The sequence below is a fragment of the Oryctolagus cuniculus genome, chromosome 3 (assembly GCF_964237555.1).
Source record: "Oryctolagus cuniculus chromosome 3, mOryCun1.1, whole genome shotgun sequence".
Classification (NCBI taxonomy): Eukaryota; Metazoa; Chordata; class Mammalia; order Lagomorpha; family Leporidae; genus Oryctolagus; species Oryctolagus cuniculus.
Genome location: NC_091434.1, coordinates 39,225,168 through 39,251,912, shown reverse-complemented (window position 1 = coordinate 39,251,912; position 26,745 = coordinate 39,225,168). Strand labels below are relative to the sequence as shown.

Genomic DNA, 26,745 nt, shown 5'->3' with positions numbered 1-26,745 from the left:
TTTACTGGCAAAATCTTTTCAGGGAATCTGAGGCTCTGGACCATATTGTTCAAGACCTTACAGGACTCTTGTTGGTAGAATGCCACATGACCCAGTGACGATAAATTTGCAGTGTCACTCTTATGGCAAGATGAGGGAGGTCAGGCACTGTCCATCCATTGGACAGGCAATTCCAAGGAAGAGGAGATGTTTGCAGGGGGAAAGTAGGAGAAATACTATCTGGCACTCACATGCCAGGGACAATGCCAGGAGCCAAAGTGGGACAAAGACTCCTAGTCACTGACCACACCCCAGAAGCCCCCTGTGCAAGATACCACATTAGGCAAGGCACAACTCACAAAGTAGGAAGAAAACACACCGAACTTCACATTCAAGATGCATTCCCTCTCCATCAGCTAGAGCTACTAGTATTTGCATGCTCAGAAGGGCTCAGTCAGTGGCTGATTAAAAAATCAAAATGGAAAAAAATGAATGAGTGGGTCAAGACCTTGAATGTAATGGATGTAATGATAATGATCACTTTCTTAACTCAAGCAACAGGGGGTTGACTGGACTGAGAGATTTAGTCAAGATCAATGTATAGGGTCCATGTGTTGGGCGGGGGTCAGTAGATGGGGAGGAAGGGGACCTGCCCTGGCCACGGTCATCCTAGAATCCTGCCTTCCTAGCTAGCCTCCAGCCATCCTGTCAAGCTTAGCTTGAGCTGTGTGTCCGCAAGCCTGCGCTTCCCTGGCCTGGTCCCACCTGTTTGCTAGCAACAGAAGCCCTTCTTGGGTTCTGTGCAGTGTCATGGTTGCACAGCTTCAATTTTGAGACCATTCAGGGAGCGTACCGAATGCCATTTGGAAAAATGGAGGTGTGCACTTAGATTTAGCTGGAAGCATGGTGTTCGCAGAAGGCAGAGGAGTGGAAGAGGGCACGGTGGGAGATGTGGAATGGGAACACAGACAAGCAGTGTGGGCAGACGGTTAAGGCAGGAGGCCATGACCCCACTCTTCCCCCCAGGAATCATGCAGTCCTCCTCTTTCAAGGCTCTCTTTAGCGCCACAACCCCTTTCTCAAGCAAGTCTTAAGTATACTAAGTAAATGAAAATGGTTGCTCCATCTGTAGGTAGGGGAAGGCTTTTCCCCCTGCCTCCCCTGTCCTCAGGAGGGCCCTGCAGAGTAAAATTCAAACTCCTGAAGTAACCCAGGCCTTCCTTATAGATGAAGAAACTGAGATGCAAAAAATGGAAGCAGATTCACCCCAGCTCCCCAGTCTGGCCGGTGGTCAGCTGCAGCACGCCCCGCCCCCAAGTCCAAAGCTGGCAGCCACTGCCTGCTCCCTTTTCCACCCTGCCCAGCCCAGAGGCCAGTCCCACTGGCTGTCTGCACCCACTGCTGGGTTAGCTTCTGCAGCTGAAACGAAGCCAGATCCAGAAATCTGAGTAAGCAAACAATGCACCATCCTCCAGGCCTCTTAAAATTAAAGCATGAGTGCCCTCTAGTGGCTCCTGGAGAAGTCGCTTTGCCTCTCACAGTTTTCCCAAGGCCCAGGAGAGTGAAGGACACTGCGGAGAGGGGCAGGCCGGGAGGAATGTGGTAGAGCCATCCTGGCCACCCTGCACCCCCAGCAGCTGCCCCAGGAAATAAACTCCTGGAAGAGCTTTAATCTTTAATCAAATGCATATCTAAATTTTCCATGTTCGTCCATATCACCTACACATTTGGCTCAGTATACTTGTTTTTTTTTTTTTTTTCCTCAAAATCTTCAGTAAGCACTCCAGAAAGTCACTGTATAACAGTCCATAGGCCCAGGAACTCCAAAAAGCATGGGGTAAAAATGAAATCCCCTTTCTGAAACTCATACTTGAAGCCATTTCTAATGCCACTGAAATGTAAACTAAGTTTTGTGCTGAAGGATGGAATAAAATATGAATAGAGTATACTTGATCTAGCAGGTGAGATGCCCTCATCCCAAATGACAATGCCTGGGTTCAATTCCCAGCCTCAGCTCCTGACCCAGCACCTGCTAATGCAGACCCTGGAAGGCAGCAGTTGTGGCATAGGTCATTAGGTTCCGGCAACTCTTGTGGGAGACCTGGATTGAATTCCTGGCTCCCGGCTTTGGCCCCAGCCAAGTCCTAAACATCACAGGCACTGAGGAGCTCTCTCTGTCTTTCTCTACCTCTCCAATAAATAATAATCCAGTATAACCCACCACAAAGTGATATGATTTTTTTTTTTTTTTTTGACAGGCAGAGTGGACAGTGAGAGAGAGAGACAGAGAGAAAGGTCTTCCTTTTGCCGTTGGTTCACCTTCCAATGGCTGCCACGGCTGGCACACCGCGCTGATCCGATGGCAGGAGTCAGGTACTTATCCTGGTCTCCCATGGGGTGCAGGGCCCAAGGACTTGGGCCATCCTCCACTGCACTGCCTGGCCACAGCAGAGAGCTGGCCTGGAAGAGGGGCAACCGGGACAGAATCCGAAAGTGAAATGATATTATGAGCAATGGAAATTGCCAAGTGATAGCCTCACAATGGATCCATGTGGCCTCAGCCCAATTTGAAAGCTTAGGAGAACCCAGACAATAGAGTAGACAGTTGGCATTTCACTCTCGACTGGGACTTACTTGCTCTTTCCTATTTATGCCAAATCAGAGCCAGTTGTGCTGGTCTGTGTGATGCTTCTGACCTTAATAATAAAACTAAGTCTGTTTCTGAATAAGGCTCTGAATCTAATTAAGTGAAAGACAAGCTTAGCTTTCCTAGCACTTCTACAAAGACAAAACCAGAATTTTTGCAGAAGTTAAAGACCAGGCTCCAGTAGAACATGGGAGGGGGAAGCAACAGACCTCGGCTGGCAGGCCCAGGGCGGAAGCAGAGCCCACGTTACAGTGCGCTTTTTATAGATGTTGAGTCAGGGACAGGGTGAGCACTCCAGGCTAAGACATCTAGGGAGGGGGGACAGCTCAGTTCCTGTTAGACAAGGCTTGCTTAACATGCAGATAATAGGAGCAGCCAGTGGTTTTCCTAATCAATTAAGTTAGATGCAATGAGGGAAGCCGTAGGGGTGTTGTGTATGTTGGCAAGGGTAGGGAAGGTATTGTGCCAAGTCCCTTTTTAATATTGATAAAACACAGCCATGTGGAGGGTGAAATATTCTCAAAGATTAATCAACAAGAGAAAAGGCAAAGCCCAACTGGAACCGTGCTAAAAACAGACCAACTACACTTAGACCCCTGCCCTGCAAGTGATGTCAACTCAAACCCTACAGGTTAGAGTATTGTTCTGCAAACCCCAAGGAACTCTGGGTGCTGATTTTTAAAGGTGCCTGAGTCATCAGTGAGTACTGCAATTTGAAGACTGATTAGAACTCTTTCATCCTACACTGAAGTTCCTGTTATTATCCTGCCAATCCTCCAAAGTATGGATGCAGCTGTTGCCAATGGTTTGAATTATTTCCTGGCCAGTTAGCAAATAGTCTTGCTCTACCCCCTGGATGCTGTCTCACTGCCTCCCGGGTCCCTCCCTGGAAACCCCAAACTCTGTAAACTCAATAATGCCCAACATAATGCCTGACACAACTCCTTGTATTGGGCTCTGTCTTTTCTGACCAGCTGTTGTTCCTCGCAGGACTAATTATTGAAGACTTTTGAGTACCAAGTACAAAACCTGCCGTCAAAGCATTTTGTCTAGACAGTGGCCTGAAGATCTGAATGAACTTTGCCTTTATTCAGTATTAAATGATTTATTTGTTTGTTTTTATTTGAAAAGCAGGAAGGAACAAAGATTTTCCATCCACTGATTCACTCCCCAAATGTCCACAGTAGCCTGAGCTGGGTCAGGGCAATGCCAGGAGCCAGGAACTCAATCCAGGTTTCCCATATGGGTGGCAGGGATCCAAGGACTTGAGCCATCACCTGCTACCTCCCAGGGTGTGCATCATCCAGAAGCTGGATCAGTAGCTAAGAAGCCAGGACTCAAGCCCAGACACTCTGATATGGAATGTGGGCATCTTAAACACTGCGCCAAATGTCCACCCAGATCTTTGTCATTATCTCAATGCTATCAGATTTATCCCCTTTAACCACAAAGCAACTTCTCACAGCTTCACCACCATCAGACAAGAAGGGATCTTAGAAAGTTCTGGTAGGTTCTACCACCAGAGCGTTGTTACTGTCATTCATTCTTGCTAGCCTCCATTTGTCCAAAGAAGAATGTGGACTAGCTCAGAAATTCCCAAATCCTGCGATACACACAGGAAAACACACCACCTAGGGAGCCTTTTAAAAAGTCCTCTGCCCGGGGATGCTGGTCTGGTTGATCTGGGAGTTTTGAGCTCCCTGTGATTCTCTCTGCAGCCAGCAAGACAAAGTCCTACACAGGCTGAACACCAAGGCCCCGGTGCCATGGTTATGGTTCAACTGTTTCTCCACCCCCACCCCCAGCACCACCACCACCACTCAAAGACTACTTTCTTGCCAGGTCTAACGATTGGGGCTGGCTGCAGCCTGGCGCAGGTGAAGGACATCTTGGTTGAGAGGATATCTGAGCTCCCGGAGGAGAAAACCCAGACCTACCGAGCCCTCGTAAGGCACCTGCAGTCTCTGGCGGGCCAGCAGATCCGGAATCTGGCGGTAGGCCCCTGCTTTCAACCACCGCACACACCCAGTGCCTCCTGATCTCGCTGAAATGGTGAACTAGCCATGGGTAGAATCTGGACAATTGATGCAAAAGGCACAGTAAATAAATACTTGAAACTAGTGAACACCTTCATAAAGTATTTAAAAGAGAACCCAAAATCGAGTTCCTTAGAGCAGTTTCATAGAGAAGAACGTCATGGTTGTGCGGATCTTGGGGGAAAAGTGTGTCCAGCTTGATTCTCAGACTGCACTGGCAAAAGTATAGAATCTACAACGGGGAAGGTAGCCTGCTCTTCTCTGGATGGTTCAAACCACTGGAGGAAAGGATAAGGAGAAAAGAAAAAGAGACATTGCTTGGTTTCCAAAACATGTATGTTCCCTCTCCTGTGTACCCCAAATGGTATTTTAGAAATTCCTGGGACACGAGGAATCTGGGAGGACAGGTCTCCTTTGAAAAAGCTGTCAAGTCCAACGTGTTCTGTGCCCCGTCTGGGGCTAGGCCTGGACACGCCGGAGCCTGGCCAGGAGGTGGTGGCTGGAGGGTGAGGGTTGGAGACCACATCTGAAAGAGGAACGGCTGCATGACGACAGCCAAAGGGAACACAAGAGCTGCCACCGAATATCTATACACTCAGGAGGGACAGGTGCCACCACACGGGATCACACAGGATAGTCCCAGGGTGACCCATGGGTGAGCCTGCGAGGGGAAGCAATTTCAGCTCAGGGAAAACAAGGGAACTTCAAAACTGAGCTGCTGATAGAAGAAGGATTCCCTGTTCCTGGCTGTGTTCCAGCCCAGACCACAGCAGCACATGGGCAGTCACTGGACATTCCGTCACTCGTGGGTAGCAGGGTACTGAGATGAGGGGCTGGCTGTCTCCTTCCCAGTTCTGGGATGCTACAGGCTCAATCGGATCCAGGAGAAGTAGGCCAGGAAGTCGAGGGGCAATCTTCCACCAATGGTGTGGATGCCCCTGAACCCTGGCCCTTGCAGAGCCCGCGGGAGATGAGGCTGAGATTCTGTGGGCCCACGGCAGCATGGCCATCTCTGGGGCCATCTGCACTGTGGCCACGTCCGAGCTGGGTAGCGGGGAGAGCAGAACTGGCTGCGGAGCCTCGCTGCTTGGGCTCGTACCCAGGCCTGTTACCGCTTAGCTGGGAGACCACAGTCAAGTATCATCATTTCTCTCCACCTGAGTGTCCGCACCTATAAAAATCTGGAGGAGAAATGGAAATAAAAGATAAGGCCAGGGGCTGGCGCTGTGGCGCAGTGGGTTAATGCCCTGGCCTGAAGCGCCAGCATCCCATATGGGTGCTGGTTCTAGTCCCAGCAGCTCCTCTTCCCATCCAGCTCTCTACTATGGCCTGGGCAAGCAGTAGAAGATGGCCAGTGCTTGGGCCCCTGCACCCAAGTGGGCGACCCGGAGGAAGCTCCTGGCTCCTGGCTTCAGATTGGCGTAGCTCCAGCCATTGCAGCCATCTGGGGAGTGAACCAGAGGATGGAAGACCTCTCTCTCTGCCTTTCCTCTCTCTGTGTAACTCTGACTTTCAAATAAACAAATAAAAATCTTAAAAAAAAAAAAAAAAAAGATAAGCCCATTTTGGTGAGGGGGAAAAATGAAATCCACGCATAGTTTTTTCATAATACACATTTCCCATGAACTTTTTTTTTTTAACAGGTAGAGTGGACAGTGAGAGAGAGAGACAGAGAGAAAGGTCTTCCTTTGCTGTTGGTTCACCCTCCAATGGCCGCCGTGGCCAGCGCGCTGCGGCCAGCTCACCGCGCTGATCCGAAGGCAGGAGCCAGGTACTTATCCTGGTCTCCCATGGGGTGCAGGGCCCAAGCACTTGGGCCATCCTCCACCCATGAACTTTTTAAAGATACTTCATATGCATAAATTTAAAAATTTTTATACCAAATAAACATCTCTTTTTTTAAACTTATTTATCTGAAAGAGAGAGAAAGGGAGAGGTCTTCCATCTGCTGGTTCATTTCCCAAATACCCCAAGAGCTGGGGCTGAGCCAGGCTGAATCCAGGAGTCAAGAACTCCGTCCAGGTCTCCCACTGGGTGGCAGGGAACCAACTGCACTTGAGCCACCACCACTGCCTCCCAGGATCTACATTAGCAGGAAGCTAGAGTCAGGAGCCAGAGTCAGTAATTGAACCCAGAAGCTCCAACGAGGGACTTTAACTACCTGGTTAAATGCCCACCCCTCGCTGAGTGGTGTGTGTGTGTGTGTGTGTGTGAGTGTGTGTTTGCGAGGCAGAGTTACAGACAGAGAGGAGAGAGAGAGACAGAGAAAGGTCCTCCCTCCATTGGTTCACTCCCCAAATGCCCAAATGGCCGAAATGGCCGGAGCTGTGTCAATCTGAAGCCAGGAGCCAGGTGCTTCCTCCCAGTCTCCCATGAGGGTGCAGGGACCCAAGTACTTGGGCCATCTACTGCTATCCCAGGCCACAGCAGAGCCAGACCGGAAGAGGAACAACTGGGACTAGAACCGGTGCCCATATGGGATGCCAGCGCAGCAAGTGGAGGATTAACCCAGTGTGCCATGACGCCAGCCCCTTGCTGAGTGTTTTTATAATGAATTTGTATTGAATTTCATCAAGTGCTTTTTTTTGTATTTATGGAGAAAATAATTTTCTCCCTCTTTGTTCTGTTCAGTGACTTCTATTGATTTTCTAATGTAAAACTAACTTGGCACTCCTAAAGAAATTCCACTGGATCATATCTTACATATCTCTATATATTGCAGCTCCAAACACCACCCCCTCCTTATCTTTTCATTCCATTTTTCCAGAAACTTTTTCCACAGCATCAAATGTATCAGGAGGTTAGATAGCAGGCAGACGTACCAAATGCTGGGGAGTCTCAGCCGCCGGCAATGCCTCCTCTGTTCCAAAGGACCCAGCAGGGCCCCCTCGGACACTGAACGGAATCCCCTCTGTGAAGGGGGAAAGGACTAAAGTGGCCCAGAGTCCTCCAGACCCTTTCACAGCCACCGGGAGGACCAAAAGCAGGTGCCTGCGGGGTGGAGGAGTTGCGACAGTGACCGAGCTGTGACCCTCTCTCTTCAGTCCCTAGGAGGACATGTTATAAGCCGCCACTGCTACTCAGACCTGAATCCGATTCTTGCTGTGGGCAATGTGACTCTGAATCTGATATCTGAAGGTAAGCCACCCTGGGCCACTCTGGACTGCACCTAAAAGTCTCTGGTCTCTTTTTAGAGTTTAAGGAATTGCTCTACATCAGAAGCCAGGTCCCTGGTACTTGGTTCACCAAGGGGAGTCCAGGCACATTGCTGCAAGGGGTGGCTGGCGATTCCTTCTGACACCACACACAGGTGCCAGTGCACACACACACAGCTCACTCACACGTGTTAGCCCACATGTCTGTGCTTGGCCAGGGAACACGGGGTGGTGTACGGAGGCTGAGATGAGCACGAGCTTGCAGCGAGCACCCCCTCTGCGGCCTGAGGGACAGCCCACTGCCTCCTCCTCCTCTTCATGGACCTTTCTCCACCAACAGGGGCTGAGACCTCTGCCACACACCCTCTAAGTGCCCCTTTTCCCTCCCGTTGCCATGTCTGATGAGGACACATAGCTGACATTGTGGGTTCCAGGGGGCACGGATGGTCAATGGCTGGCTGAAGGGAGCAGTCAGAGGCAGCTCCCTGGTAAACCTCCCTTCCTTCCAGTGCACCCACGGTGCCTTCAACTGCTCTGCAGGTGTTAATGCCCTTGCAGCCCGGGGCTAACCACGTGCCGGGCTGTGCTGGCCACCTCACACATCTCAGATCCACTCAACCCCCAAGTAAGGTAGCTCATCAGGGGAGGGCTTCACCTTAGTTCATTAGAGTTGCTATAACAAAATCCCTGAGAATGGGTACTTTATAAAGAAGAAAAATGTATTTCTTGGGAGGTTGAAAACTTCAAGGTTAATGTACCAACACTTAGTGTCTGGGGAGGGCTTCTGGCTCCATTATCCCATGGTAGAAGGTAGGAGGGCAAGAGAGCCCTTTTATAATGGCACCCTCAAGGCATATGCACTTCCTGCAGGTCCCACCCTTTAAATACTGTTACAGTGGCATTGAATTCAACACAGGTTTTGGAAGAGATAAACACTCCAGCCATGGCAGGTGTGAACCCCAGTCTGCCTGACTTCCCGACCAGAGTACTTACCTCTTCTCCCTGGGCCTCCAGCCCTAAAATGTCCCTTCTGTTTCTCTCCATCCCTCACTTACAACCCATCCAATACCTCCTTTCCTACTCACTGTGGGTGGCCGCCAGCTCCTGTGGACTGAAGCGCCCCAGGCTTGCAGGGAGCAGGGTAGCAATCGCAGCCTTGGCCCCTGTGGATTTCCAAGGTGCAGCCAAGCAGGAATGGGCGCTGGACCCACCCCGAGATATCTGTGGACCACACTGTGCACTCCTTCAGTGCAGGGAATTCAGACTCTCGTGGCCCAGGAAAGGCGTCCACCCCCGCGGCTCTCAGCCTCTCCCTCCTGACGGAGCCAAGCTTTTTGCTGAGTCAGGCTTATGGGCTGGGACAGCCCCAGTGTGTACCCCCAAGGACTACAACAGGAGCAGCTGGGACCGAGGCACCAGGATGGTGAGGGCAGCTCCCCTGAGCACCCCTCATCCAAAAATCCAAACCCCAAATCCGCCATTGTTGAGCACTCACACGATGCCACAGTGGAAAGTTCTACAGGCGCACGAAAAATCCCCTTCAGGCTCTGTGCATCACATGCATATGAGACAGAAATGCATTCTGGGTTAGACTTGGTCCTATCCCCCAAGATATCTCATTATGTATATGCAGATATTGAAAAATCCAGAAAAGACCCTGAAACGTGAAACAGTTCTGGGCCCAAGCGTATAGAAGGAGGCACGCTCACCCAGCAGTAGCGGTGGCAGTGACAGCAGAGCTGTTGCGATGTCCTGGGGTCTTGGCCGTTACCTTCTGCTTATGGGCTCTGCCTTCCCAGCTCAGCCGAAGAGCACATCCCCCACCCCGGCACGAAGCAGCACGCAGCTCGCCTGCGCCTGCGCAGCAGCAGGGCACGCGGCCAGGCAAAGATCAGCACGGGCTCCTTTGGGGCAGCCCTGCCTCCCCCACTGCTCCACTCATGGTCCAGCCAGCTCGGCATTGATGGCGCCAGGGGTCTCACGTCAGAGGCCCAGGGCCATCGTGTGATCGCCGCGTGGTGCCCCCTGGGGGGTCCACGTGGCTTTTGAAAGCCAGCTCTGATCCCTAGGAGTTGACAGCTGGGCTGGGAGGAGCGTGAAGCGAGCGTGAATAGTTCAGTTTGTTATAAAAGTACAAAGTACCTCTCGCAGGAGCTGACGGTGGCAAGAACCTAATGCCCAGCTGATGACGAGGGCTCTGCGAGGTGTGGAAACAGAGCCCGGGTTAGCTTCAGCCGTGCCCGATGCCTCGATGGTCAGTGCTGGGCGCGTTCTGTGAGTGCGTAGGGAGCCAGCCTGGGTTGCAAGAGGAAAGCCCCCCTCCCCCCAACCCGGGGAAGGTTCGCAGAGCGCCTGAGCCGATAAGAGAAGGCCAAGCATCAGGAGCAGCTGCCCCTTCCTGTGGCGGGAACGGGACCCCCGCGGCTGTGTCACAGCCCAGGCCCCTGCAGAGGAAGCTGATCCTTTCTTCTCCGCGGCGTCCTCTCGCGGTGGCCGTGGGGACCGTGCCGAGATGCCGGGATGCCATTTTCTCCCGCAGATGGAGCGCGGCGCACTCCCCTGGATGAACATTTCCTGGCTGGCTTGGCGAGCGCGGACCCCAAGCCGCAGGAAATCTTGGAGTCCGTGTACATCCCTCACTCGCAAAAGGTAACAATTCCACGGGCTCCTTCTCAGGGTCATTTTTCCCTTTGTATAACTGAGCCCAGCCCATCGTTAGAAATCTGAAAACACGTGGCAGGATGACAACTCTGCCCTGAAAACCCGTTTCCTGTCCCACTGAGGACTGGCCCAGCACCGAGGCCCTGTGCCAGCTGCGAGCAGGCTTCGCCCGGGTGTGGATTTGCGGGGGGTTGTTGTTGTGGGGTGCGGCCTGCAGAGGGCCTGTGCTCATGCTTCCACACCCGCTCAGGTCCACGGGTTCAAGCCCTGGCTGTGGGGTGGGGCTTCTCACTGCACCCACAGAGGGATGGGGTCTAGGGCTTGGCCCTCCACCCTCCACGCCAGCCAGCCCAGTGGCATTTGGGAGCATGAAGGCTTCCAGTTGTCAGCATCTGTGTGACCATGCAGCTGGCTACAGAGGTGGCCTCTGGTCTCAACCCCAGCTCCCTGTGCCTCTCCACAAAGCTGCAGCTGAAACCCAAAGGACAGTGTTTGCAAAGAAAGGCATTACAGGACACACCACACACACACACACACAGAGAGAGAGAGAGAGAGAGAGAGACTCACAGCAATCAAAAGCCAGCAAGTCTTAGGTTAGTTAGACTTTAGTTAGTTAGCTTTCAGCTCTGGGTGACCTGTGTTGGTGTTTCCTTTGGAATGGAAACTTGGGAATGTGCTGCCATTCAGGCGCACGTGTGTGGCCAGGCAGCAGACACGAAATGAGGCAGATGCAAGCAGGAAGCCCCTTGGGACAGTGCAGATGGGTGTGCCCCTGGCCAAGGGTCATCCTCATTGCTCTGACCTCGGCCCGCCAGGTCCTGGCACCAAGGGGGCAGCTGAGGGCAGCTTGTGCCTCTTACTCCCAGCACCAGACTCCCTGGCCCCTGACTAGAAAGTTCTCTTGGCTCCCTATGAGCTTTGCCAAAAGGGAGAGTGCTCATTTCTACAAACCAAGAAATGTGCTAGGCCTCCTCAGCCTGGAAGCAAAGCACCTTTAAAAGCCCCTGTGTTAGGAGGGTTCCTCCTCCCCCACAGCAGACAAGGGCCACTGGAGACTGGAGGGAGTGACACGCGGGGGTGTTTCTGGGTGGGTGTGTTTCCTGGCCTCAGAGCAAAAGCGAATGGGATCTGAGTTCCTTGAGGGTGTCCAGGGCCCTGGGAACAGGCCGGGGAAGGATGTCATGCTCACGTTGAACAGGAGGCAGCCAAGTGTCCTCTCCTTGTGCCAGCTGTCCTCATGCATGTCCCCTTAGATTGCATCTCAGTGATTAATCAGAGACACCAAGAGGCAGAACCCATGCCCTTGGCGTTAATAACCCCAGATGGTTTCTGTCTTCACAGTGGGAATTCGTGTCAGCCTTCCGACAGGCTCAGTGCCAGCAGAACGCCCTGCCCGACGTAACTGCCAGCATGCGTGTGCTTTTCAGAGAAGGCACAGACACCGTAGAGGACCTGAGCATTGCCTATGGAGGCGTGGGGGCCGCCCCCATCATCGCGCGAAAATCCTGCCAACAGCTCCTGGGGAGGTGAGCCACAGGGCCTGCATCCTGGGAAAGAAACTTGACCTGGAGACAAACAACTGGGAATCTGGCTCTGGCAAGAGCTGAGCACGGCCTGGGAAGATGGGAACTCCTACAGACAAAATCACTGTTGGTTCTCCCTGTAATTTTGCTGAATGAATTAAATCTGAATTGATTTCAACTCATTAGGTGCCTCTCTTGGAGTGGGGGAGCCCACAAAAAAGGCCCAGCCCGACAGCAGTCCAGATGTGGTTTCTTCCCCTCCAGCCTTTATTTTCTTGGGCAGATCCACACTCCAGCAAGCCCACACGGGGCAGCACCCCAGGCTCTCACTGTGGGAGTGCACCCATTCCTTCCTCAGTATTCCAGTCTGAGTCTCGTTCAGTTCATAGTGAGATTGGCCCCTGTGGTGTGTCTCTGATACCTGGTTCTAGCATGTTCTGGCTCCAGATGTGCACGGCCTATGCTACAGTGAAACAAGTGCTGTTCTCTTCCTGCTATGACCATTAGCCCCTCAATGCAGTCTCTCCAGGCCTTGGTTTTCTTGAGAAGCCTGATTAGCTGATTCTGCACTCTGTCCCACCGAACAAAGGGAACTCGGAGGTCTCTGAAACATCGCTGTCCAGTATCCACCCTCTGCTGTGCAATGGACTCTGGCTCTAACTGATCCTCTCGGCTCCAACCCTCTTAGGCGCTGGAATGAGCTGATGCTGGATGAGGCTTGCAGGCTGCTTCTGGAGGAAGTCCGCCTCATGGGCTCGGCTCCAGGTGGCCGGGTAGAATTCAAGAGGACCCTGGTGGTCAGCTTCTTCTTCAAATTCTACCTGGAGGTTTTGTAGGAGCTGAAGAAGCTGGCAAAGCTGTGCTCTGTGCTTGTAAGTGCCCTCATGAATGAGCTGGCTAGGGCTGCCATGACAAAGAACCACAGAAATGCAGCATCTCCTGACGCTGGAGGCCGAAATCCACAGGGTCAGTGCGTCCACAGGGTCCACAGGGTCGGTGTCCACAGGGTGTGTGCCTTCTGTGGGTCGGTGCCTTTGGAGGGCTCCTAGGGAGACTGTCCCGTGCCTCTCACCTAGCTTCTCAGGGTTGCTGGCAAACTCAAGTGTTTCTTAGCTTGCAGAAGCATCATGCTGATCTCTGCTATCTCGTGATATATGTGATATATCAATGGTATAGCCACGTTGCCCTTTCTAGTAAGAACACCGGTTATATTGGATAACAGCCCATCCTAATGACTTCATTTTAACTTGAGTGCCACTTTAGTAGAGCCCCTACCTTATTTGCATGAGGTCACGTTCCAAGGCACTGGGAGGTAGGACATCAAGGTCTACATTGGGGAGGGACATCAGGGCAGCCCATTTGGCTTTAATGTTCTTGTAGCCATGAGCCCACAGCTGTCTGGTAACTTCTGCAAACTGTGGGCATTGTGTGCCATGGCTTGTCTCCTGCTTTGGATCAGGCCTTGTCACTTCCTCCCAGGATTGAGCCACAAGGGGTCCATGAGGCCTTCAGCCCCTTAATGTCTACTGCATGCCCTGAGTGCTAAAACATCACGGTGCCTCTGCTTCCAGCTTGCCATCTTTTCCTTTCAGAATTCACCTTATTGGAGTACCATGGATGTATAACAAGTGCACCTGTTACCATTCGGGGCATTGTGACACCACCAGCTCAACCAAGATAGAAATAACTTCTATTACCCCAGAAAGTAACCCTGTGGCCCCTTCATGTCACCATCCCACCCCTGCTGGGACAGTCCCTGACCTGCTGTGTAGTCCTGTAGATTCATTTTGCCCATTCTAGAATTTTATACCCAATATGAGTTGTGAAATAAAATCTCATTTTTAAAAAGACCAAAAGTGATGTGAATGCTAATATTGAAATAATTTTCTAACTGTAAACTTTTGGAATAAGTTAATCAAAGTAAAGCATTCTCATTCTCTCTCTTCTTCCGCCCCTCCCCTGACCACCATTCCCCTGTTCCCCAGCCGCACCCACCATAGTCCACTGTTCCTAGATCATCTAAGTTCCATTGTCCCGGATGGGGACCTCACTAACCAACCTCATCCCCCAGGACAACCTTGCTGCCATTTAACTTCTGCTTCAGGACACCTGCTATGTTTCAGTGACATCCCGAAGAGCTGGCCCAATTTTACTGCTCTCCCAGTAAAGCTGAATTCCTGAGATAAGCAATCAGGATTGGGACCTGTTTGTAGAAAACAGACTCCTGCTTATTCCAGACTTTATCCAGCTCAAAGCGCCCTCTTCCCCGGCTCAGTGACAGGGCTCCCGCCCTCTGTGATGACATGAGGATCAGATCCAGACCAGGCAGTCCAGCTCCTCACTGTGTGCTTGGTGGGTTGGGGTGGGGGGATGGGCAGGGTTAGCAAGAATTATAAATAAACAAGTGAAACCTAAGAGGTGATATGGATTTTGGTTATCCAGGCCTCTAGGATACCTTAGCCTAGTCATGGTCTTGTAAACCAGCTAAATCCAGACTAACCAGCTCCTCTTCATTGTCTTGGATCCTCTCTCAGGACAGCCGTCATCATCCTGAGATTGCAGACCGGTTCCTAAGTGCACTACAAGATTTCCCAGTCACAGTGCCCCAGGGAGTGCAAATGTACCAGGTCAGTGAGTTGAACGTGATGGAAACCTAGAAATGAAGAGATAAGTTCAGCCTCTGCAGAGCCAGTCAGATCTCAGGTTGGGGGGCTTGTTCTGACTTTCTAGTTGCTGCTAGCACTTGGCTGGTGCATGATCTACGTTAGGGAGGCACTGGGATCCAAGGTCAGGCCCCGGTTGCCGCTGGATGGACTCCAGGTTGAACCAACTGCCTGACGAATCAGCAGACTAACGATTGTGGTCTTTTCACAGTGGTGTTCTTGGGTAATTTGCTTGATATTTACTCAGAAGAGCAGCTGAGCCAGGAAGTTCAGCCTCTAGCCCTGATTGCAAATGTTTAATCTCCGGTCAGCAAACAAGAACCCTGCAAACAACTGAACTCAGCCTTCTGGAAGGAGAATTTAGCAATCACTGTTCTCACTGGAGCATATCCCCTCTCCTAACCCACCTCTGCAAACACAGACATGCATGCATACCAATGAGCGTGCACACCCACACACACATGCACACACACGCTCGCACACACCCCCTGAGAAGAACCCCAGAATAAGCACTCTTTGCCTTTTCTGAAACTCCACTCACAGGAGCAGCCAGGGCACCCTGCTCTAGATCTGGGAGGATATCATTGCCAAGCCCCACCCACTACCAGCCGTGCCAGCTTCTGGCTTGGATACTGGGCACCCCTCCCCACCCTCAGGAACTGTATCACATTAGATCTTGTCGCCATGATCCTTTTCACATGGGCCAGTTGATCACTGGGAACGTGAGGGAGCAGGCAGGGAGGCCGCCTGAGCTCCTGGAGAAGGGGGTGTGGGACGCCGCTTGGGAAATGAAGATAGCAAAAGGAGGAGCTGGGGTGCTCCTTCACCCACCTGGCCATGTTGCCAGAGGTCGGCCCGTCTGGGGCATTTCCACAGAACTGACGTGACAGTTCCCCAGCCTGGTTACATCATTAAACGGTCACACAACCGTCCAACACACTCCAGCGTTCACCGCCCAAGGGTGATGATCTGATTTCCCAATCCTGAGTCAGGAGTGTTGCTGACGGGCCAGGCCACTTCTGAGGATTACCGGCTTCTAGGGCAATTCTTGTCTCCCTCCGTAGAGTGTGGATTCTCAGCAACCTCTCCAAGATCCAGTTGGACGCCCCATCATGCACCTGTCGGGTCTGAAACATGCCACAGGCGAAGCTGAATTTTGTGATGACATCCCCATGGTGGATAAGGAACTTTTCATGGCTTTGGTGACCAGTACCAGGGCTCACGCCAAAATCATGTAAGTCAATGAAATAGTCTCCAAAGCCTTCTAAAAGCCCACCTGGGGAGTCCTCAGCAGAATGTACCCTATAAGATCCTGACCCTACAGCTCCTAACATGGAAAGAATACAGAATAGACCACTGGGGCTGGCACTATGGTGCAGGTAAAGCCACCGCCTGCAGTGCCGGCATCCCATATGGACACCAGTTCAAATCCCGGCTGCTCCATCTCTGATCCAGCTCTCTTCTATGGCGTAGGAAAGCAGTAGAAGATGGCCCTTGCACCCACGTATGAGACCCGGAAGAAGTTCCTGGCTCCTGGCTTCAGATCAGTGCAGCTCCGGCCATTGTGGCCAACTGGGGAATGACCAGTGGATGGAAGACATCTGTCTCTCTCTCTCTCTCTCTCTCTCTCCTCTCTTTCTTTCTCTCTTTCTGCCTCTCCTTCTCTCTGTGCGTAACTCTGAATTTCAAATAAATAAGTAAATCTTTAAAAAAGACCATCAACACAATACCAAGTAGAACAAAGCAAAGTCACTGGAAATGACCATCATGAGCGAGAATAAAAACCACAGTTATGGGCCCCTTGTTTTGATCCTAACTCCATAAAACCTCATCTCCCTGCTGTATCCTCAGGCGTGGCTTTAAGGAGCAGCTCTGATATAAGGCTGATATTCAGCTGGCGAGAAAACCTTGTCATGCCTACCTCACTACCAAAGGGTGAATGGCCACTGTCCTAAGCTTCCGAAGAATGTCCCTTGTCACAGCTGCACTGCCCATTTCCCTGTACCCTATCCCCTCTGGCAGCTGAAGTGTTACCCCCTGGCCCAGCAAGATATCGCCTGGATCCTGCTTCATGGCAGGTACATTCTCAGTGACCAAGGCCTAGGCTGATTTGTTGCCATATATATATTTTTTAAAGATTTATTTATTTGTTTGAAAGGCAGAGTTACAGAGAGGCAGGGGCAGAGGCAGAGGCAGAGAGAGGTCTTCCATCTGCTAGGTCACTCCCCAGATGACCAAAACTGCTGGAGCCGTGACAATCCGGAGCCAGGAGCTGGGAGTTTCTTCCAGCTCTCCCACACAGGTGCAGGGGCTGGAGGACTTGGGCCATTTTCTACTGCTTTCCCAGGCCATAGCAGAGAGCTTGATCAGAAGAGGAGCAGCCAGGCCTCAAACTGGTGCCCATATGTGACGCTAGTGCCGCAGGCTGGGGCTTTAACCCTCTGCACCACAGCATCAGCCTGCTATATATCTTTCTTTTCAGCTGTACCATATCCCTCCCTCATGTCTGGGACCCTGACAGCTTTGCTTTTCCACTCCTCATATATCATCTCTCTTTTTTCAGATCAATAGATTTGTCTGAGGCCCTCGAACTACCAGAGGTGGTTGATGTGATAACAGCTGATGACATTCCAGGCACCAACGGTGCTGAAGATGACAAATTACTGGCTGTGGACAAGGTAGGTATGGAACATGCCTTGTGCAGGTCATTACCAAGGTGCCACCTCCAGCCAGTTTCCTGTCCCCTCCCTGAGCCTTCCGCCGCTGGCAGGTGGAAACATCAAGTCTTCAAGCCCCCCTCCACCCAGGCATCTTTATTCAGCCCTGAATAAAGGTTCTGGAGATAACACAGTGACAGGAAACTTACTGAGGAAAAGCAGAAAGTCCTAATTCTGACACTGAGTCTCCTTGAGTCCTCTTACCTCCTTCTGCAGGGTAAGCCCATCAAAACAACTGATCTGTATCAGGATAGAATACCCTAGAAAGATCTAGAAAGAAGAATACAAAAAAATACAGCCACTGCCACTTGTTGACACTGAACTCCCTCCCTTGCTGCCCCCCCATGTCCCATTTTTAATAACGTTGCTCTTGCCCTTTGACCTTTCCATTCAAACTCAACAACCATCCAGTGAGCTCTTGATTTTGGAACTAGACTGGCTCAGTTCGTGTTCCCTCACTTCCGCTTGCGAGCTCTATCCCCCTGGGATTTCTTATCTGTCAAAAGGGAATCAGCACCACACCCGTGTTGCTGTGTCACCGTGAGATTTGAGTTCTGAGCACACCTGAAGCGCTCAGGACCTGTCTGGCGTGTGATGGCTCTCGGGAAGTGCCAGCTAGGATTGCTCCATCTGCGAAAGTTTCACGCAGACTTTCGCCCCCAGCCTTGGAATGAACCTCTGGCGTTTGGCATCTACTCCTGATGAAGAGCTCTGATAAGAGATGTGTTCATCTGCTCAGGCTGCCATAATATGATGAATTTGTTTGTTTGAAAGGCAGAGCAATGGAGCAAGAGGGACACACATACACACACACAGAGGTCTTCCATCCATTGGTTCACTCCCCAAATGGCCACAAACAGCCAGGGCTAAACCAGGCCAAAGCCAGGAGCCAAGAACTCCATCCTGGTGTCCCGCCTAGGTGGCAGAGGACATCTGCTGCTTTCCCAGGTGCAGTACAGGAAGCTGGATCAGAAGTGGAGTAGCGGGGCCAGTGCTGTGGCGTAGTGGGTAAAGCCACTGCCTGCAGTGCCTGCATCCCATATGGGCGCCAGTTCGAGTTCCGGCTCCTCCACTTTCTATCCAGCTCTCTGCTATGGCCTGGGAAAGCAGTAGAAGATGGTCCAAGTCCTTGGGCCCCTGCACCTGCGTGGGAGACCTGGAAGAAGCTCCTGGCTCCTGGCTTCGGATTGGAGCAGCTCCAGCCATTGTGGCCATCTGGGGAGTGACCCAGAAGATGGAAGACCTCTCTCTCTCTCTCTCTCTCTCTCTCTCTGCCTCTCCTTCTCTCTCTATGCAATAAATAAATCTTTAAAAATCTTTAAAAAAAAAAAAAAAGTGGATCAGCTAGGACTTGAACTAGTACTCTGGTAGGGCATGTTGGTGTTGCAAGTAGTGGCTTAACCCAGTGAACCACAATACTGCCCCACCCCACCCCCTTAAAATACTTTGAACTCTAAAGTGATACCATGGAGGTGACATGTGTGAACCATGCTCAGCAGAGGACACGATAGTTTCAGGTCATGACCGATCTCCCCTCCACTCTGGGACTAACAGTCACTATGTCAAGTGGCCAATGGAGCCGTCTATACGAATTTGCTTTCCATGAGCTTTTTCTTAGCCAAGTACATGTAGTTGAATGAGGTTCCACTGTGGTTATTACTACTCAACAAGGACATCTAAGACATCAGCCACTGGTAAGATTGGGCTAGGCGGTCTCACCTGGAATTGTCTATCTGAACAATGCAGGTACTTTGTGTGGGCCAGATCATCTGTGCTGTGGTTGCAGAGACAGACGTGCAGGCCACGCGAGCAGCTGGAAAGATCAAGATCACTTATGAGGATCTGGAGCCCATGGTCTTCACCATTGAGGTAAGCCAGGCCAGCCGGTCTCACCCTAAGGCTGTAGAAACAAACGGCCCTTGTAAATATATCTAACCTAAGATTAAGTCAAGGATCGCTTGTATCTGTGGCTTTGGCCTGCTCTGGGAAAATCGGCTTTCTCTGGAAGATGTTATTTGTATGAGTTGAAATTGTTTCTGGCTCCAAGGAAAAAAATAGAAGTTTGTCTTTCAAGTTCAGAAAGTCTATAGGGTGTCTTAGTCTGTTTCGTGCTGCCCTAACAGAATCCCCAGGACTGGGTAATTTATAATAAACAGACATTTCTTTCCCACAGTTCTGGAGTCTGGTAAGTCCAAGATCAAGGGGCCCCCTATGGGGAGCACTTTCTTGCTTTGTCTTCCTGTGGCGGAAGGGCTGTAGTGCACACAAGCATGCATGGGAGGCAGTGAGAAAGCGGGGGCGAGGGTGAGTGAGAGCGTGGCAAACTCACTTTCACAGCATCACTACTTGCAATAACAAGACTATTCCCATAATAACAACATTAAACCACTCGTGCAGGCAGAGCCTCGTGCCCTGCTCCCCTCTTCAAGGCCCCACCTCTCAATGCTGTTGCATTAGGGATTAAGTTTCCAACACGTGAACTTCAGGGGACACATTCAAGCCGCAGCACGCAGGGTTCGATGCGGCAGGGAACCAGTCTCCTCCTCTGTGCCATCACACATGGCTTCCATTCTCTGGGTCACATTTTGGTCCATAATAATTACCGAGGTTCTCACCATTAAACCCACACTCCAGACAGCATGGAGAATGAGCTGATGAAGAAACAATGCCCCCCTGCATCTCCCTTTGCAGTCGGGTGTGTGGCAATGTGCAACCTACACATCGTCCTCTAGCTCATTGGTTAGAACCTGTCATATGCAACACCTCACTGCAAACCAGACTGGGATATGAGGACTTTATTCCAGGAAGCCAAATAGACACTAAAAAGTTGGGAACTCCCATTACTTGGGGAAGATAATGAGAATGAATATTGGGAACAATAAGGTTTTCGAAGCGGAGCTCCAAAGCCATGGGAACGCTCACAATAGAATTCCACAGAAATTTCCGCCCTCACTTCTCGATCTAGATAATGGGGTTTGAATGGAGTTTCCAGGAAAGACAATGGAGTGGGAACAGAAAGTGCAGACATGGACTGGCAAGCGCAGGTTCTGATTCAATGAGGAACAGGATCAGAGTAGCTGAGTTGAGAAAAGCTCGCTTGTTTGACCACAAAAAGCGTTTGAAGGCCCCGGAGAAGTGTTGGAACACCTTTAAGTAGTAGGGATTGCTCAATATTCAAGGTGTTACATGATCCTTGATATTTCTCCACCAAGTCAACCCTGCCCCAGATTCCTGTATGGCAAGTTTGGAAGGAGTCCAGGCCATTTTTCTTGGCTCACTCCCCTTCCACCTTCCTCAAGCAAAAACAACACATGACGAACACACCATGGAAAATTCTGGGACTCAGAATGGTCTCGAATTCTCTCAGAACAAGACTGTGAAGTCAGCAAAAGTTCTGTCAGGGGCAGGTGTTTAGTGCAGTGGTTAAGATGCCAGTGGGGATGCCCATATCCCACATCTGCAGTGTCTGGTTTGATTCCCAGCTCCACTTCCCACCCAGCTGCTTGCCAGTGCACACCCAGGGAGGCAGCAAGTGATGGTCCAAGTACCTGGGTCCCTGCCACCCACATGAGAGACCTGCATTAGGTTCTGGGCTCCTAGTTTTGATCTCATCTGACCCTGGCTGTTGTAGGCATCTGGGGAGTAAACCAGCAAGTTGGAGAGATTTCTCTATATATATCTAGCTCTTTCTCTGCCTTTCAAATAAATGTAAATAATAATAAATTCTCTGTGACCAGAAGCAGGTAATGAAATAGTCATATCACCAGCACTGATTTATCTGTGAATTCATCCATTTGTTTATGTGGCTATGTATGAAAGGCAGTGTACATTAGTGGCTAAAAGCACAAGTCCCAAAACCACTTACTAGCTGTGTGACCTCAGGCAAGTTACTCCAGCTCTCTGTGCCTTGGTCTCCTTGTCTATAAAATGGTAATAATGCATATAATAATACATATATAATAATAATGGTAATAATGTGTATCTCATGAGGTTGCCGTAAAACTAAATAAGCTAATACATGTAAAGCCCTTAAAACAGTGCCAGGCATGTAGCCAGTGCTCACTAAATACTAGTATGGCATATGTTATGATAAGGTGACACTGTCATATGAAACATTTACCATGTGGCAATAAACATGCCTCCACATGGACCATGCACGTGTGACCTATTGTATCTTAGTATAACAGAAATGAAAAAGTCAACCATACTGTTAATCTCCTGTTGCTTTCAGAAATCAGGGATTCATCACTGGGCAAAAAGTTTCTGAAACTAAGCCTCAGCTAGAAAGCTGCCTCTCTCGTTTATTTGCAGCTGGTTGTGAGGAACCTAAAGTAATTTTAGCCTCTCTAAGCCCCATTTCTTTGCCTAGAAAATGAAGTTCGGAATAAGATCCATATGAGAATCCAGGTAAATACACTGTTAGTGCACAGTGCCTAACATGATGCAAACACTCAGTTGATACGAACTGCTCTCAGTTTCTCAGTATCATCAGAAAGAAAGACAATGGAATCTAAGACCATTGACATCTAAGTGCAGCAGACACAGGTCATTCTGAAATGTGGAAAGAACAGCTTGGGTCTAAATGTTGAGAAAAATCAGCTGTGGGGAAGGCAAGTCCACAGAGCCCCAGAGTGGAGTGCCTCCGGTCTTCATGGGTACAGTCAACACATGTCACTGTCAGAACAAAACACCATGAGGGCTGGCGCTGTGGTGTAGTAGGCTGAGCCTCTGCCTACAGCACCCATATGGGCGTTGGTTCAAGTCCCAGCTGCTCCTCTTCCGATCCAGCTCTCTGCTATGGTGTGGGAAAACAGTAGAGGATGGCCCGAGTCCTTGGGCCCCTGTACTCACATGGGAGACCTGGAAGAAGCTCCTGGATTTGATTGGCACAGCTCTGGCCATTGTGGCCATCTGGGGAGTGAGCCAGCAGATGGAAGACCTCTCTCTCTCTCTCTCTCTGCCTTTCAAATAAAAAAAAAAAAAATCTTAAAAAAAAAAAAAAGAAAAGAAAAATCCAATGGAAGAAAAAGTAGAGAATGAGCTAATTGTTCCCCCTCTCCTTCAGGACGCCATAAAACACAATTCATTCCTATGCCCTGAAAAAAAACTTGAACAAGGAAATGTCGAGAAGGCATTTGAAAAAGTGGATCAAATTGTTGAAGGTAAGGGGCTGGCTTGCAGCGCAGTGGGTGGAGCCACTGCCTGGGCCACGGACATCCTGTAGTGCTGCCCCACTTCCAACACAGCTCCCTGCCAATGCACCTGGGAAAGCAGCAGAAGATGGCCCAGGTGCTTGGGCCCCTACCACCCATGTGGGAGACCCAGATGCAGCTCCTGGCTCCTGGTTTTGGCCTGGTCCAGCCCTGGTCATTGCAGCCACTGGGGGAGTGAACCAGAGGATGGAAGATCTCTTTCTCTTTCTCCCTCTTGCATTTCAAGTGTTTACATAAACCTTCCTTAAAGATTGTTGGAGGCAGGTGACTCAGGGTGGTTCATAGAGTCCTGGCCTGATTCTAGCCTGAAACAGACACAGAGAGCCTGTGATTTCCCCTGGGAAGCTCACCCTTGGAAGCCTTGGGGCATCGCTGGACTTCTTATCCCTTCTCTCAAATGGTGTGCACGTGTGGGTCATGTCTGGGGTGGGAGGCAGGGAGAGGCAGATTTGGGTTCATCCAGGACAGAGCAAGAGACAGGACCTGGCCCCTTTCACATGCTGCCCAGAGCTGTAACCTCTCAAGCAGCCTGTGCTCGCTTGTTGTAAGACAGGTGCCCGATCCTTGCTTGGGACCGATCCTGGCCAGCCAGTCCACACCTCGCTCGCTGGGGCAGCCTCCAGCCAGCACGCACCTTCCAGAGTTCTCCTGTGTTTACAGGAGAGGTCCACGTTGGCGGACAAGAGCATTTTTATATGGAAACACAAAGAGTGCTTGTAATTCCAAAGGCCGAAGACAAAGAGCTGGACATTCACGTGTCTACCCAGGATCCAGCCCACGTGCAGGTGAGGCTCAGGATCACCCCCCCCCCACACACACACACACACACCCGGCAGTCAGCCCCCCCAGCCTCATGGTTGGTGGTCACTTTCCCTGCAGTAACTCAGGATCCGAGCATCGGACATCAACAGAGCAGCTGAGACCTGAGAACCTTTTCTATTTTATTTTTTTCTGGTCTTGTTTAGTAAGTAAGAGAGCAGCCACCGTCTCTTTAGATGGAAAGAGATTTGGGGAGGTGCCTTAGGCTTAGATGACCTCTGTGATTGGATGACACAGCTAAAGTATTTCTGTGCTTGATTTTTAACCCCCTAAAGTAGTTGTCACAGGTAACCTGTGGAGCGAACACCTCACCATGTCCGCATGCTCACTTCCTCGCTCACAAAGCATGCTAGGTCTTAGCTGCGAGCCCACCCTGTCCACCTCGGTAGGTTGTCAGGAGTTGTCTGGTTTTCACCCACGTGGGACTTTGAATCCGGGCCTCTGAGTATGAACCAGCTTCCAGCAGGTGCCCAGGACTCTGGCAGCTCCCCTCCCGGTCCATGCCATCTTTCTGCAGGAAAGGCCGCTCGGTGGAGAGGAGCCGTGTTTGTGGACACCCAGCCCCCGCGAGACACAATCAGACCCTGTCCCTTGCCACTCATCAGCAGATGTGGGTGACCGCTGTTGCCAGGTGGTGCTGGGCCATTTCGCTCCTGTAAACCTTCCCGGTGTCTCTCGCTTTTCCAGAAAACAGTGTCGTCCACGTTAAACATCCCCCTCAACAGGATCACCTGTCATGTGAAACGAGTGGGTGGAGGTTTCGGAGGGAAGGTGGTCAGGCCAGCTGCATTTGGAGCCATTGCAGCAGTAGGCGCTGTTAAGTGAGTATGCCTGGGGCGACACGGGGTGTACAACGCACAGAGCTGAGGGCGCCTCTGTGGCCTGACAGTCCCCTGGGCTGCTGTCATACCCTCCTGCGTGCCCTTGGGCAGTTCAGCATTGCACCTCTGTTTCTCTATCAAATGTAGACAGTAGCACCTCCTCCGCCAACCATTTAGCATTATTGCAAAAGGCAAATGTACACAGGACTTGGAAAAATCCAATATGCTGCAAAAAAGGGAAAGTGGTTGTATTAGATGGACATCCCCAGGGCAGGGGTCCCCCATTCCCGAGCCTCAGGGAAGGCAGCCCCTGCACAACAGGAGGGCGGAGACAGAGGCAGAGGCTGCTCCCCGGCGTTTCCTTCCTACTCTCAGCCCCAGAACAAGGCGGATGAGGAAACAAGGCCTCCCCGGCTTTGGTCCCCTGGGGTCTGGCAAGGGCCACCTTTTCAAAGTGCCCATCTCAATGGACAGATGGGTCAGCCTCAAGGAAGGCTCCCTGCTTTGCTGTTTATCCGCCAGCGTACACGTTTAGTATGTGCTGGCTTATCTATTACTTGTTCATTTTCTATGGCCGTCCCGGTGGTATTTTATCGGAGCCCCAGTCAACCTGCAAACTTCACAGGTTCGGCTGCCTTTGATGACCCCTGTGAGGTTCATAGCAAGGTCCCAAAGAACACAGTCATGTGTCTCAATCCAAAATGGAAGGTGGAAAAAAAGTAGGCCCTGGGGGCTGGCACTGTGGTATAGGTTAAACTGCTGCCTGCAGCGCCAGCATCCCATATGGGTGCCGGTTCAAGTCCTGGCTGCTCTACTTCTGATCCAGCTCTCCGCTAATGTATCTGGGTAAATAACAGAAGATAGCTTAAGTCCTTGGGCCCTTGCCACCCATGTGGGAGACTCGGAGGAAGCTCCTGGCTCCTGGCTTGCAGCCATTTGGAGAATGAGCCAACAGATGGAAGATTTCTCTCTCTCTCTCTCTCTCTCTCTGCCTTTCAAATAAATAAAATGTTTTAAAATAGCTATTTAAAAATCCCATTGCGTAGCTTCCCCATACTGACCCAGACATCAGTATATTTTAAAACTTCCTTCCCCAGTGGTTCCGCTGTGAGACCAAGTGTGAGAGCCAGCGCCTTGAGTTACAATCCTGTCCAGCACACAACTGCCGTGCACTAGGTGACCCCCAGGTTTCCTGATAGGAAAAATCTCCTGAGATCACAGAAATCCCTGTCTCCCCCTCTCAGTCTCCCTGAGTCAGAACCACGGGAGGGCCCTGGAAACTGCCCAAGTAGCTGTTGCTCTGGTGGTCTGCGGGTGACAGAGACCAGGCAGCCCCGCCCTCGCACGTGTGCTGAAGACACCTGCATCAGAGCAAACACAGCTCCTAAGGCCCCTCCCCAACACATTCATCAGAATCCTAGTACTAAGGCCCAGGAATAAGCATTTTCACTAGCACTCAATCCTTCTGCATTCTACAGTCTAAGAACCCATGCCCTAGACAAAGAGAAAGGCTGAGGCTCCCAGCTACCCAAAGGCCCAGCATGGCCAACACCGTATCAGCCTCCACCATTGCTATCACTTCACTCACTGATGGTGCTAACACAGACATTCTAGGATGAGCATTGGCCTTGATTTTCCAGTCGAGTTGTTAGGTTCAGACGTACCTGTTCACCCACTTTGTGCTTTGTAACTGGTGGTGGGGATATGCAAAATGGCTGCATCTGAATGAAATCAAATTTGAAGCCATAAAAATACAACCTAACTGACATGTGGCATTAACCCCTTTAGCTGGATGGCCAACACCCAAGGTGTGGATCACAGAGACATTAGAAATTCAGTCATACGTTAATTCACATTAGTGCCTGGCACATTGTATGCAATCAATAAATCTAATTGGGATGGATAGCTGGATGGATGGTTAAGTGAATGGTTAGGTAAATAGGTGGGGGGGGTGAATATTGGGTGGGTGGGTAGATAAGTAAAGGGATACATGAATAGGTGGGTGGATGAGTAACTGGGCAGATGGATGGGTGGGATGGATGGAGAATCTAAGATGTGTCTCTTTTAGAACTGGCCGTCCCGTTCGTCTGGTTCTTGATCGTGAAGATGACATGTTAATAACCGGGGGAAGGCACCCATTATTTGGAAAATACAAAGTGAGTACAAAGATGAAATTATTAAAACAACTCATTTTATTTGAATGCCTTTGTCCTGCTCTATTATTTTGATTTTTGCTAAACCATAGCATCTAAAATATTAAATGAAGAGTCTGTGTATTTGAATGACCTTAATATTTCATGATGACCTTCTAACCTGCCTACTGTATAATTATGAAAAAGCTTAATGATAAAATATAATTTCAATGGACAATGAAACAATTTATATTAGTGGTTCCTCAAAGATCATTTTTAAACTGAAAGAAGCTGCAGACATTGTTATACCAGAATTTCTTGATATTATTCTAAAGGAGAAATGTTTGGAAGCAATTTTAAGCATTGTATCATTCTTTCA

General features: G+C 50.6%; 1 protein-coding gene across 1 annotated transcript in view; it reads left to right on the top strand.

Moving 5' to 3' along the window:
* The window catches only part of AOX2 (aldehyde oxidase 2), a 76,822-nt gene that overhangs the window by 16,425 nt on the left and 33,652 nt on the right, over positions 1-26,745 (top strand). Inside the window, 13 exon segments of the mRNA NM_001297488.1 lie at positions 4,469-4,620; positions 7,707-7,800; positions 10,357-10,466; positions 11,820-12,004; positions 12,690-12,867; positions 14,536-14,628; positions 15,729-15,898; positions 17,228-17,342; positions 19,128-19,250; positions 22,447-22,543; positions 23,255-23,379; positions 24,101-24,234; positions 26,303-26,390. Coding sequence (NP_001284417.1) covers positions 4,469-4,620; positions 7,707-7,800; positions 10,357-10,466; positions 11,820-12,004; positions 12,690-12,867; positions 14,536-14,628; positions 15,729-15,898; positions 17,228-17,342; positions 19,128-19,250; positions 22,447-22,543; positions 23,255-23,379; positions 24,101-24,234; positions 26,303-26,390 — 1,664 coding nt within the window.